We start from the raw sequence: 13,785 nt of genomic DNA, 5'->3' as shown, positions 1-13,785 counted from the left end.
AAATTTTTCTTGCATGGTATTTTTGCTAAACAGAGCAACAGAGAGCCTTGGGAATGACCTGGTGTGGTTAAGTTTTCAGCTCTCTGACTGTGGAGTAGCTATCAACAGAAACTCATAGGTTATTGCTGAAGAGTTGTCGCATCGTCATGCTAGTTTAAGTCATTCTGTCTAATGTTTTCCTTTCTCAGGGCAACACTAAAGAACACAGAAAAGCCTAACCAAAATATAGATGATACTAATGCTATTGAGTACTGATGCTGAAAATATCAAGAGCCACCTTTAAATCATCACTTTGAAAATAGTTGCAACCGATCTGTTTTTTCAAATGGTCTGCGCACAACAGCTTGACAGCTAATCTTGAATGAGGAGAGTCTGTGGGGAAAAAAACTTTTCAAAAAAATTATCCATAATGCCTTCTTTTCCTAACATAGGCTCAGTCCCAGGTATAGGCTCTCAAACTTTGAAGACCCAGGCTTGTCATTTATAAAATTTGACAAGTGTCTTGAAATACTGCAAGGAGTTGATGCAATGCTGCCTTCACTCTGAAAACCAAAGGAGCTGTCTTGACCGAAGGGCAGCCGCCGCTGCCGCCCGTGAAGCACCCCGGCTGGCGGGGCCGGCAGCCCTTCGGGGTTCTTCGTACAGGACACGCAGGCAGCAGCAGCAGCAAAGTTACCTCCTCTCGGGAAAAAAAAAACAACTTTTCTCGGTGAAGAACTTTTTGGTTTTGCTTTAAGATATATCGAACACCTCATGGGTGAAAGCGGCATTCTCTCCTTTAAGGTTTACAGGCAGTGAGGAAACCGCACAGGAGCTCCCCGCCGAAGCCAGCCGTTAGCGGACCGCCAACGGCCGGCGCGCGAGAGCCGCCACTGGTCGGCGCTGCTCCGCCCCGGGAGAGGGCGGGTGTGAGCGCGAGTGTGCGCGTGAGCGTGTGTTTGAGCGTGAGCGTGTGTCCGAGCGTGAGAGTGCGAGGGAGCCCGGGAGATCCGGGGCCGGAGACGCGTTTTCCTTACGGCGGCCCCGCGGCGGGCGATGGCCCCTCTCCACGGCCGTCAAGGTGCGGCAGCCGGTGCCGGCAGCCGTGCCCCGGCTACCGAGCCCCCCCCCGGGCGGCCGGGACCGCCGTTTCTGAGGGGGAGCAGGAGGCGGGGGCGGAGGGGGGCGTGTAGGTGGCGGCCGCCTTGGAGCGGAGCCCTGCGGGGCGGGCGGAGACCCCGGCGGGGAGGCTTTTATCCTCTCGGAGGAGGACGCTGTGTATTTCTCAGGAGATCCCACCCTGGCTGGCGAAGGAGGATGGGTTACCTGCACAGTGACAACGTTTTAAAAGCCAGGGAGGGAAGGGCAAACGCCCCGGCCGCTCCCCTCGCAGCTTCCCGGCTGAGGAGAGGAGGCTACCAGCCCTGCCCGCAGCCCCTCGGAAGGGGCTGCCTGTGCAGCCGGCGGCGCTGCCCGCCGCGGGAGGCGGGCCGGGGGAGGGAGGGGGGGAGGGAGGGACGGGCGCCCGGTGCCTACGGGGGCGGCCGTCGCCTACGGGGGCGGCCGTCAGAGGTGCCCTGCACCCGCGGGCCGTGGGCAGCCGGCCGCCCGAGGGGCGCGTTGCCAGCCGAGGCAGCAGGTAGGGCGCTGGGCACCGGCCTCCCGGCGCGTCCCGCCCCGCCGCCGCCCCCCGCTCCGCCGCTTTTTGCCATTAGCCCGAGCAGCGCTTGGGGGCTTCCTTTCCCCCCAGTTGAATGAGCTATGTGCCAACACGGTCCGGACTCTCCTGAACGAGTAAAGCTTTTGCTACTTAAAATAGCCTTGCTCCCGCAAAGCGTAAGTAGCGCGACCCTGGGCCGCGCCGCTCGGCACACGGCTTCAGGCAGGGCCCGCAGCCCGGGGAGGGGGCTCCGCCGCGGGGACGTGGCGGCGGGCAGACGCGGAGCCTGCGCTGGGGGCGGGAGGCGGGGGGCCCCTGCCCGTTTGCCGGGCCCCTCGGCCCGGGGCTGGGCGCCAGGGAAGGGCAGGGCGAGGCCGCGCTCTGCGCATCGTGCCGGGGAGGAGCAGCGGGATGGGCATCCCTGCTGTGAGCGCCTCCCTGAGCGACGCTGGTGTTCTGCCCCGCGGGGGGAGCCGGCTGCCGGCCGCGGCGCTCGCAGTGGGACTGCTAACTGAGCCTGGCGTGGCAGGGAAGAGTGTCCAGACCTCACAAAATACCTCAGAAAATGCAGTGGAGGGGGAAGCATCACACATCATTTGTGCCCAGGAGTGTTGCGGCCGTCGCCCACCCAAGCGTGCGTGTGTAGGGGCATGTGATTTCTTCCTTAAGGGTTATCACTAGCATTGATGTGCATTTCAAGCCAGTTTTACACTGGGAGTAAAGTTAAATCCTAAATATAAAGCAGAGCCAGAATTGGTTTCACCCTTCTAAGTGGTGCCACACAGAATGACGAAGTTCACGAGTGTAACCCAAGATGGTTCTGGGGTTTCTTGAGGTGAGCTCCGAGTTACCTGGCCTGTACAAACACTTCCTCCTGATAGTGGGGAAAACAGCGAGGTGGCCGCCTTGCATTGACCGGGCTTTAACCTCACTCTGGTCACATCTTTTGGTCTGAGAGTTACCAAAACGTGCCAGTTACTCACTTGTTCACTTAGGACTCATAAGGGATACAAAGTATTTGAGGTGAATAAATATTCTTTGGAATTCTTTGGAAGATATTTATAACTTGATTAGGCAAAAGTTTGCCAATGTGATAAGCAAGAAAAGCTGTTTCATTTGTTGGTTTTTTTTGGTTGTTTTTTTTTTTTTTTTTCCTGTAGGCAAAAAGAGTATCAGGAAAGTATTTGGGTTCATCCCTTGACTCACTGAAGAAATCACATCAGCCTAGGATGTTATTAGGAATCCTGAGTGTGCATTAGGTCTTTAAGACACTGGCATAGATATGAAGAAGGAATTGAACTGAGTAGCCAGAGCTACTAGAGTTTCCCTTTAAATTTCCCTTAAAGGGAAAAGGGAAAATCCTATGGAAACATTTTAGAATTAAACAAGAAAAAGATTGAAATGGTTTCCGTAAGACAAAAATGTACTTTTAAGAAGTTTGGACAGGGTGTATAGCACATCTCCCTTGCAGTTACCGTACCTTGCCTGAAGCCCCCTCAGACTGATACCTGTCTGTCGGGGTAGCTGCTGCTTTGCAGTGAAAAAGGGTCTCGAGTCTTTGAACGCCAGAAAGGCTTGTCCTTCCTTTGTATGTCTGGGGCAGGGGGCGGGACACTCCTTACTGTGCAGTTTTTAGATCCGTGTGGCCGATCGTATGTGGGCACCTGACAGATCTGTCTCATTCATGCTTCACTCACTCGGGATGTAGGGACTGTTGCCCTCGTGTTTGACGGCTATTCCATAGTCCCCTGGTAGCTCCACACCCTTCACACCTTTCAGAGTTTTATTGGTAAGTCACTGTCTTTTAATTCCAACATAGAGCTCTAAGATGGCATTTGAGTCTTCTGGGGGAAAAAGGGATTACTTTTTGTTCTGGTTTTTCTCCTGCGAGTAGTGAATCACAGCAAGGGTTTGTTACACCAGGGAACAGAGGCATTTAACAGGTGAGGTGTAGCTCTCCTGCTGGGCTCAGCCCCGCGCTCCTTGCGCTTTTCCTTTACTCAGGCCAAACTTTCATTCAGAGGTCAACTGAAGTCAAGAAGTCAAGAGTTTTGCCTGGGATTTAAGGAATAGGCTCCATAGCAGTAAAGTAAGTTTAAGGTAATAACAAGGTCATCTAAAGGTTTAATTTTTAACAAGTGTTTGAAATACAATGAAAGTGATAATAGATGTGTCTGAAAGTATGACACAGTGAGCAAGAAGGAAGGTATTTTTCAAGTCCTCATTTAAACAAGTTTATAAAGAGAATTATGAAACCTCAACCATTGTGTTTTATATATATGTACATGACCAAATACCGTTAGGTTTCACTGGAAATTATAGTAGCTCATTGTGCCCCTCCATATCTGCCAGTTTGTCTGGAATGACATGGTCACACTGCAGACTTTGTGCAGGGTGACTACTTTTATAGGATTTAAATTAGCAGAGTTAAAAACCTGGTAGTAATGGGGATGCCTGATTGTTTAGTGTAAAAACAAAGGAAATATTGCAAGTTGTTTTCTCTTTTAACAGCATTTTTCTTCTCATACTGGTTTGTAAAATCTATATAATTTTGAAGATAGAAACGTAAATCCCAAGATTTTAGACTGTCACAAGAAATGAAAGGAATTGTGGACTGAATTTAAGAAATTGTATTCCGACAAGGACATGTTAGGTTTCTAAATAATTGCTAAGGGACATTTTTTAGATATACCAGTATAATAAAATCATAAATATACCAGGTGTCATAATCTGGTAATTTATGTAACATAGCTGTGTAGTTATTTATGTGTGTCTATGTGTGCATATAAACACTCAAACATATACATGTATGAGTAAAATTACAAATAAAACTATTCTATGAAAATGATAAATAATTAAAATATCATATTTCATACACTTGATACATAGTGAGGAACCTCTTTGGTGACGTCATCAGAAACAGAAATAATAACTGGCAAGTTTATAGATGCCAGATGATGTATATGACATCACAGCTTTTAAAATTTATTCTCTCTCTTGCTTGTTCTCTTTGTCACACACACACCCCCCCACACACAACCATACACACATCATCCACAAAGTGTATTTGTGCATGTACTAAACTTAGTAATTAATGATGCAACATTGATTCTTAAACAGAATGCCATGCCAGTTTTTATGAACTGCCCTTTTTTCAATATTTGTCTCAGAGGAATGATTTTCAAAGTGACACAAACAATATACAACTCCCAGTTCTTATTAAATGATACCAAGGTTTGTGAAGTCCTTGCTTTTCATACCATTGAAATGGATTGCTTTCTGAGACAGATTCTCTGTCATTCCCTAGTGGGTATTTCTGCATGAATGTCATGAAATACGGATAAAGATAAGGGTTATCACTAACATTGATGTGCATTTCAAGCCAGTTTTACACTGGGAGTAGTTTCATTTCTTAATTCTTCATTTCTTAATCTGTGTTTTTTCCAAGCACAGAAAGAAAAAATGTCTCCCTTCACAATCCGTGTGTAAGATTAGGGTTTAACAATTGCCTCGCTCTGTATTTCAGCAGCGCTGAAAGTAGTACTGCGCAGCTGAACTTTATGCAGTACTACAAAAGCAAGCTTGGAATTGTTCTCAGCTAAAATATTGAGTTGTGGCTGTTCAAATTTAGATTTAGGTATTTTATTGTTGAACTTAATGGTGACAACTCAAATATTCTGTGAGCCCTCTGGTTTTGTTTGATGTTATTTAATCCTTATTTGTATCGAGGCACCCCTTTAAAATTGTTGGTGTGATTTTTGGATGAGTTACGTTGGCTTTAAGAATTAGTCACTGGAGAATGTATTGACATTGAAGAAAGATGGGACCTGGATTTCTGAGAACCCTCCAGCCAGTGGAGATATGTATCTTTGCATTGCCCTTGGAAATTATGTCCTTTCTCTATTCATGTATTATGAGTAATACATATCTGTAGTGAAGGCAATGATTGCTGCAGTTCATACTAAAATGAACACTAAGGTTTTTACCTATGTATAGTTAAGATGCTGTGAAGCATCTGCTCACTGCTTAAACACTTTGTGTACAGGAAAAATTTTCAGACTCTGATATACAGAAATAAATCTTTTAGTTAATGTAAGCCTTAGAATAGCTTTTTTAAGTGTATCCTTTGAGAAATGCATTGTGTCATGTCTTTGGTGTCCTGAATTATCTCAGCTTGGGAATTGTTGGCCTGTAGTAAAAAGAAAAAAACATCTTCAGTAGTATTAGTGAATGGAGGATGGTTGAGAATAAATTAGATGCTATTATTTGTCATCTTTCCTTTACTTTTTACAGATTGTTATTTTTCTTCTTCAGGTAATCACTAGATAATTCTTCAGAAAAGCATAAGAAAGACCTACTTTCATTGTAGTCAACATCACCTGTTGATCTCAGTAGGAGGGGAAAAAAGATTGCCAGCTCTGTTCACCTTAGAGTACAGGGGTTATAATTTTTCATGAGGGCAGATTGACTTCATTTTTTGAAACAATAGAAGGTAATATCTGTCTTTATGAAGAACAAGTGTGCGGCCTCTGTGCCATTGGAAGCAAGGGTAATGACAGCCATGCTGAAAATGGACCATAATTAATGAATTAAAGAAAACACTTATTGTGCTAACTTTTGCTGATTAGTACACTTTCTATTACAAATATTAGCAACAAAAGAACAAACTGTAACTTTGACTACTTATTATCTGAGCTGCCTATTTTGCTTTATCTGGATAGAAAACGAAGCGTGAGGCAGAGAGAACTGAACTGAGAGGCACAGAATAATGGAAAGGATAGCAGAGGAATGAAATACTGGATTTAAGGTTATGCTAAACTTCTTTAATCCATCAGATATCACATTATTAATTTTGCTGTTCCTACATAACAATCTTTACTACTCAAAATGAGAACATTCCCAAACAACAGCTTAGTTCTGTCGAAAGATGGAACTAAACTGAGTATATCTTCAAATGGTTTTGATTAAAAAAGATACAAAATTAATTCATTATTCCCTGAAAAATTAATACTTCTCAAGATTAAAATTACTTCACCATCCAAAATATTGTAAACCTCATAAAATTAAGATTGAGGATTAACTTTTAAAATCATATAAACATATTAAATTGGGATTATAAAAATGAAGTATTCTAACAAAATGTATTCAGTTTTGGGTTACTATTTTAAGAGGGGGGAAAAAACACCTTAAAAAAACCCCTGAATTTATTTTAAAAAAATGATTAAAAATTGTTTAAGGACCAGGGACGTTACTACACAAAATTGGTATTTCATTGTTAATATCGTCATTTACAGTTTATTGTGCTATGCTGGAAAAATAATTCAATTATATTAAAGGGAATGTGTTTTTGTAGAATATCAAAGAACTTTTTTTTTTTTTTTTTAGGGGGAGTTTTTGTTGAATTAACTTTGTGGGGATAAAAAGTGAATTAGTATTCCAGGATTTACAAAAATGCAAAATACTAATGGGTGTGTTGTTGCTTTTGTGTGAAAGTATACTATTCTGCAGTTACAGGTATTTCATTGCCTCATATTAAAATCAAGTTATAAAAAAAGTACCTGAAAGAACTTTAAATTTCTTTCATTACCTTAACTAAAAGCCTGAAAGAAGTTCAGTACAGACTTTGGAAATGCTTCCTCTGGAAAAACTGACATCATTGTTGGAAATCACAGTAAATATAATACCAAGAACAGTACATTTTCTCAGTGGTAAATTCCTGCCTGTAATGATGAATGCCTTTTCTTCTTGGGAATTGTCAGACACATGGGTATTTAGACAAGAACTATAAGTATAAAAATAAAAAGAGTAAAGTGTAACTCAGTTATATTTATAAAATATTCTGAATTTTTTAAACAAGAGAATAATCAGGCTTTTCTGATAGTGTTTTGGTTTTTTTTTTTGCATGCAAATTGTTATACCTGAAATATAATTATGATCTAAGTGTTTCTGAAAGTGTTGAAATTAGCTGAAAGTAAAGTTTTGTATTTTGTTTTCAGTTGAAAGTTGACATATAAAATATAGAAGTGTGTTCATTAGGAGAATGAAATGTACTTCTTACATATATTCCAATATTCTTGCATATATTCCAATTAGGAACAGGCCAAGGATAACAGAAGTGATACAAGCGGATAATAGCTTGTTTCTCAATTGAAGGCAGCTTGTGAGGAATCTGATCTTAAAAAAACGCTTGTATTTTAAGCCTTTCCAAATCAGAATTTATGTCACTGCCTAGAACTGGACATGGGAAGCCCATCATACATGAATTGGTGGAAAGTACTGCGAATATATACCAGTTATTTATCACAGAAGTAAGGTCATAGGATATAATTTTATTTTTCCAAGAAAATCTCTGTGCACAGTTGCTGAAGTGCCCTTGAGTTTTTTGTTTTGTTTTGTTTTGTTTTTAATTAATGCTGCAGTACACGTGGTTCAGTAACACCAACTGGCAGGGAAATGGCATAGAAACATTTCCACCATTCCTCTCAGAATTTCCCATTCTTTCCAATATTTCAAGTTATTCAAATAATTCTCTCTTTTTAGAAATAAACAAACTCAAACACCACTAGGCTTTGAGAACATGCTTCTTGTTGGTATACACATTCCAAAATTAAACTGTAAATTCCATAGGTTTTGCGTAATTATTTTTCTGTGTTTGTACAGTATGAAAATAGCAGAGACCTGGGACATTACTAACCTCCTGAATGCTGGAGTAAATAAGTCCCGATAACAATAAAATGATTAAATTTAGGCAAAGTTTGTATCACACTCTGATACAAGTGCAGTCACATTAATAGTAGGAATATGCTGTTAATTGAACCAATTTCCATCTGTTCTTTTCTAAAAATAGGCAAGAACAGTTAGAGGCATCTCAGGTGGAGGAAACAGAGAAATGATGGTTTTTAAATACTTAAATCTTGTAGAAATTCTGGTTATGAATCTTTCTTGACTGTCATTGTGTATAGACACTTAAACCTGTGTGGGCTAGGTGAAAGTACTAAGCATCCCACTTCTGTGCTCACCAAATTCATGGCTGCATGGTCACAGGGTTATGTAATTCTTAACATAGGTGTGCAATAATCTGCAAAAGGAAGTGCACTTAAGAAATGTCATTTGTTGAGGATCAGTCTGTTCTGCCCTGCCATTGTGTAATTATAAGATTTTTTTTTAACGTTGCTCTAATTGCTCTAATGTTCTTATTGTAGGTTAGAAATCTGAAACAATGGGTGACTGGAGCTTTCTGGGGAGACTGTTAGAGAATGCGCAGGAGCACTCCACGGTTATTGGCAAGGTTTGGCTGACGGTACTGTTTATCTTCAGGATACTGGTGCTGGGGGCTGCTGCTGAGGAGGTCTGGGGAGACGAGCAGTCGGACTTTACATGCAACACTCAGCAACCTGGTTGCGAAAATGTGTGCTATGACAAAGCCTTCCCCATTTCTCACATCCGCTTCTGGGTGCTGCAGATCATTTTTGTCTCCACTCCAACCCTCATCTACTTGGGCCATGTGCTGCACATTGTACGCATGGAGGAGAAAAGGAAAGAGAAAGAAGAGCTGAAAAAGAAGGGAAGCGTCAAAGACAGCAACTACCCAGGAGCAGCAGCCTCTGGCAGCGGTGGTGGAGGGGGCAGCAATAACATCAAGGATCCTCTTGGCAAAAAGGGGAAGGAGAAGCTCCCGATCCGTGATGAACGTGGTAGAATCCGTATGGGGGGTGCCCTGCTCCGTACCTACGTCTTCAACATAATTTTCAAGACACTGTTTGAGGTGGGCTTCATTGTGGGCCAGTACTTCCTATATGGCTTTGAGCTAAAGCCAGTCTACCAGTGCAGCCGCTCACCTTGCCCACACACTGTGGACTGCTTCATCTCAAGGCCCACTGAGAAGACCATCTTCATCATCTTCATGTTGGTGGTGGCCTCTGTCTCCCTGCTGCTGAACATGCTTGAGATATATCACTTGGGGTGGAAGAAGCTTAAGCAGGGCATGACAAGCCGGTACAGCCTTGAGATGCCTGTTGCAACAATGACACCGGTCATGGTAACAGGGGAGCCCAAACCTGTTGCCCTGCCACCGCCATCACCACCCGTGGTGGTAACGACTGCCGCGCCCCCCCCTGTTCTGCCTGACACCCGTGCTGTCACACCGCTGCTGGCCCCGGTGACCATGGCACCGTACTATGCTGCGGCTGCTCCAAGACCACGGCCCCCCTCCAACACGGCCTCCATGGCCAGCTACCCTGCTGCTCCACCAGTTCCTGAGGAGAGGCGCCGTGCTGTGACTCCCACTCCCATCTCCACTCCCGTCACCATCCCGACCCCCATCCCCACGCCCACGCCAGCCACCATCAACTACTTCAACAGCAACAGCCGTGCCCTGGCGGCCGAGCAGAACTGGGTCAACATGGCAGCTGAGCAGCAGGGGAAGGTGCCCTCCAGCTCAGCCAGCACCTCTACCCCCAGCAGCGTCCGCCATCCCCTTCCCGAGCAGGAAGAGCCACTGGAGCAGCTACTCCCACCCCCAGCTGGGCCGCCCATTGCTGCGGCCAACAGCGGCAGCAGCACCAGCCTGAGCGGGGCAAGCGGCAGCAAGTGGGATGTGGAGGGTGAGGAGGAGCTGTCGGAGGAACGGCCCATCTCAGCTGCCTGCACCACCGTGGAGATGCATGAGCCACCGCTGCTCGTAGACACACGGCGCTTGAGCAGGGCCAGTAAGTCAAGCAGCTGCAGAGCCAGGTCAGACGACCTGGCCGTGTAGTGCGGTCGCCTCTGCTCAGAGGAGCAGGTGATGGAAGGCAGAGTGGGCAGGGGAGCTGCCCGGGGAGGCCAGGCCTGGCGTGGGTGGGAAGGCCTGGGTTTCAAACTTTGACGCTTGCTGTTTTTGCACTCTGTGAGTTGTAGTGGGGAACAATATCAACATTTTCTAATAGGTCAGGGGTGGCCGAAGCGCAGCCCGTGGACCAGGGGACCAGTCCCGCTTTCCTTCGTGTCCATGGCAGATCTCCCAAGGGCAGCCATAGGGGAGGCCTGCACAGGTAACAGGTGGTGATGGTAGCTGGTCGTGTGCCCTGAGGCTGACTTTCATCTGAGAAAAATGTTAATATCCCTAGTGCCCATGTGCCTGGCCGTCATCTCCCTCTTGCCCTTGCCTTCACTTCCACACTTTTCCACATAAGCTCTACATGAGTGGATGCGATGACTTATTTTCTTCCTCTTGAATCTTACGTAGCCCTATGGCAAACATCAGGGTGGCATATTGCCTATTGGCACCTGTCATCTCTATGGACCAACTTGCCATATTAAAGGTGACTCAGTCTCTTCCATATAACGTGCCTTAATGAAGCCTTTGTGCTCATGGCGAATCACCAGCGTGGTCCTCAGCTGGGCAAAGTTTAGGTAACCCCTGTAATAGATTTTTGAGGTTCATCTTTCTATACTTTTTTTTTACTCTTGACCTGTTAGGAAGTGTTTGGTTTGACCTTCTATCCAGTGTTTGCCGACCATGATCACACCGTGTTTTTAAGCCCACAAATATGTTTGAGCATGTTTGGTTATAATTTTAGATGACTTCTGAAATTGCTTAGAGGAGGACAGGAATTTAAACCACACCTCAGAAATTTTTACGCAGAACAATTTCTCTTCAGAAAGCAAGGATTATGATTTCAATACATTGTGGCCCCATACGTTGCCCTTGGACAAACAACAGGATAAAGTACAGCTCTGCATTTTAGACTATTAGATATCAGCTTAAGTTTGTTGGAAAAATGCTTTTTAGAAGTAAACTTGAGTGCATATTTTTAAGTATTTGAACATTTTGAGAATAATTTTGATCTGTAGGTTTAAAGTTACTTGACTGTGTACTTAATCATTTTAGTTTGATCTTTGATCTTAGAAGAAAATGTAAGGGGAAAGAAACTTACTAATGGTGAAATTCACAAAGCAACATTATTTCCTGTTGTGTTCTACCCTTTCGTTTAGCAACAATCTAGTGTCTTATAGGTCAGTGAAAACAGATTTAGACAATATTGTATTGCAGATAAGGTGGCTAAAATATCTGGGCAACATGCAGTGGCTGAAGGGTCTATTCTGATCCCACTGAAGTCACTTGCAGAATTTCCATTCAATTTAACAAGGAGCAAGATTTGGGGATGGATCTTGCAGGCCTTATTCAAGCAAAACTGACATTCACATGGAGTTTTGGGAGCCAGAAGGAATGTAGATTTGGGGCCTTAGATAAAGACATTAAAATCCTGCTTTTGAAAATTGTTTGTTTCCCTTAAAAATGGGTGGAAGAAAGTACGGGGTATTTTTTTCTAAGGTGCAGCTTTCCTTACAACTGGCTCTGTCCCTCATTCCTTTGTAACAAGTACTTTCACAGACATTAGTCAGAATTTTGAATGTCTGATAAGGCTCGGGAGAGTTCAGGCACAACAGGAATGCAGGATTAGGCCTAACTTCTGTTCTAAGCAAAAGCTAAAAGAACTGAAGCTTGGAGTCAGTCCTATTGCTGCTATAAATTGAAAGTACTGTAGCTGGAGAAGAGCAGTCAAACACACCGGGATAGCCTTTTGCATTTTCAAAGTATTTGGCCTGGCAGTGCAGTCCTTACTCAGGCAAAGCAGGGTCACCCTGTAGCAAATAGTTATAATTGCCAGTTATCTCTGCTGTTAAATGTTTTCCTGAGTGTGTTTATTTTATACAACAGTTAAAATATATTCCCACCACTCAAGATTAAACATTTATTTTTACTGCTTTCTGAGTAGAGTTTCTCATGATCAGAGGCACTGTTCTGCAACCCTCGGGCATGTTGTCTCATGACTTCCTTGACCTGCTTGTGGTGAACCAGGTGAGGAGAAGTCTTTCTGCTGCCGCTGATCTTGGGGGCAGACAATGCATTAAAATTCAATGTACAGTAATACAATAAAGATATATACTATTAGGTGTTCAGCTTCAGGCATGGTCTCATGAATTTTCCATGTTATAAGCCATAAAAACCCTTTCTGCAAGAAAGCTAAAAACTAAATTCTGCTTTCTGTTGCATCCATGTGACTATGCTGAACTTAGACTAAAGTTGATAAAGTTGCCTAGATGTAAACAAAGGCAGTTTAACACTCAAAATTTTTAGATTTACTAGCATCGATAGTAGCAGTTTTGTAAGTTTTGCTAAATGCCAAGTAATTATATTGCTGAAATAATGCAATATGCATCTCTGTATTTTAGTACATCAAAATTCATGGGCTATATCTTCCTTTCTTTTCTGCTTCTGAAGAATGAAGTCAAAGTCTCTCTGGAGTGTATTTATATAAACCAGACCACCTGGAATATGTGCTTTTTTATATCAATGCCTGAGAGCAAAACTGACTTGTTTGATGGAGCTCTGAATCTTGCAGTCCTTGCTTTAGTACAACCCTCGCAGAGTGTGTCCTGCAGGACTGCATCCATATTGTATATAAAAAATAACAACAGAGATAGGTTTAATCAGGATCAACTGATACCTAGTCTGCCCTTTTCAAGTTAATGTGTGTGGTTAGACCTGCAGAGAGTTCAGGTGCTTTTGTGGAACATACAATATTTTCAGGCAGAGTAACTGCTGGAAAGCTGTAAAAGATCTTTTTTCCTGTTAGGTGAAGCTTGGGGGGAGAAATGTAACTAACTCTATTGCAACCCCCAAGAGAAATCTGACAGAGCAGCCTCCGCATCCAAGCAGTGCTGGTCTGAGAAAGCAAAGCTACAACTCACAGGTTGTGTTTTTAAGGTCAGCTTAAGTTTCATCACATAACTATACAGCGTCAAGCTTCTTGATTACCTATTATTTCACTTGGGGTCCAGTAATTGTTACTTCATTTAAGCCCAGGTAACTGTTTTGTCAGAACTCCCCCTTAGTGCTTACGATTGCTTTTAGTTGCTGCATCACATCTGGAATCAGATTTGTTGAAAAAAATCTTACTGGTGTGGCTGATTTTGGGTACTTTAATTAATCTTTACTCATGAATGATCACTGAATTCAACATGCTATGAGCAAAGCATAACTATGCAGACTTCCATAGTTCTGGAAAATATGTACAAACACCAACTAACTTACTTGCAGAACAGAGTCTGTTGGCAAAAATAATCTGCTAATTTCCAAGTCGTTTACTCTTTCACATCAC

General features: G+C 43.6%; 1 protein-coding gene across 2 annotated transcripts; it reads left to right on the top strand.

The window, feature by feature from the left end:
* The first annotated feature begins 1,743 nt into the window (after positions 1-1,743).
* On the top strand, positions 1,744-10,499 carry GJA3 (gap junction protein alpha 3). Of its 2 annotated transcripts, none has more exons than XM_082335982.1 (2): positions 1,744-1,815; positions 8,842-10,499. In XM_082335982.1, exon 2 carries the CDS (start codon positions 8,859-8,861, stop codon positions 10,392-10,394), a length of 1,536 nt encoding a protein of 511 aa, XP_082192108.1. In that variant the 5' UTR covers positions 1,744-1,815; positions 8,842-8,858; the 3' UTR covers positions 10,395-10,499. The 2 variants fall into 2 exon arrangements, with proteins under 2 accessions (XP_082192108.1, XP_082192109.1); XM_082335983.1 differs by lacking the exon at positions 1,744-1,815 and adding an exon at positions 3,373-3,428.
* Positions 10,500-13,785: the final 3,286 nt, after the last annotated feature.

This window comes from Platalea leucorodia (genome assembly GCF_965183815.1).
Source record: "Platalea leucorodia genome assembly, chromosome: 2".
Lineage (NCBI taxonomy): Eukaryota > Metazoa > Chordata > Aves > Pelecaniformes > Threskiornithidae > Platalea > Platalea leucorodia.
Note: the sequence above shows the minus strand (reverse complement) of the source record. Positions and strands in the feature narration are given on the sequence as shown.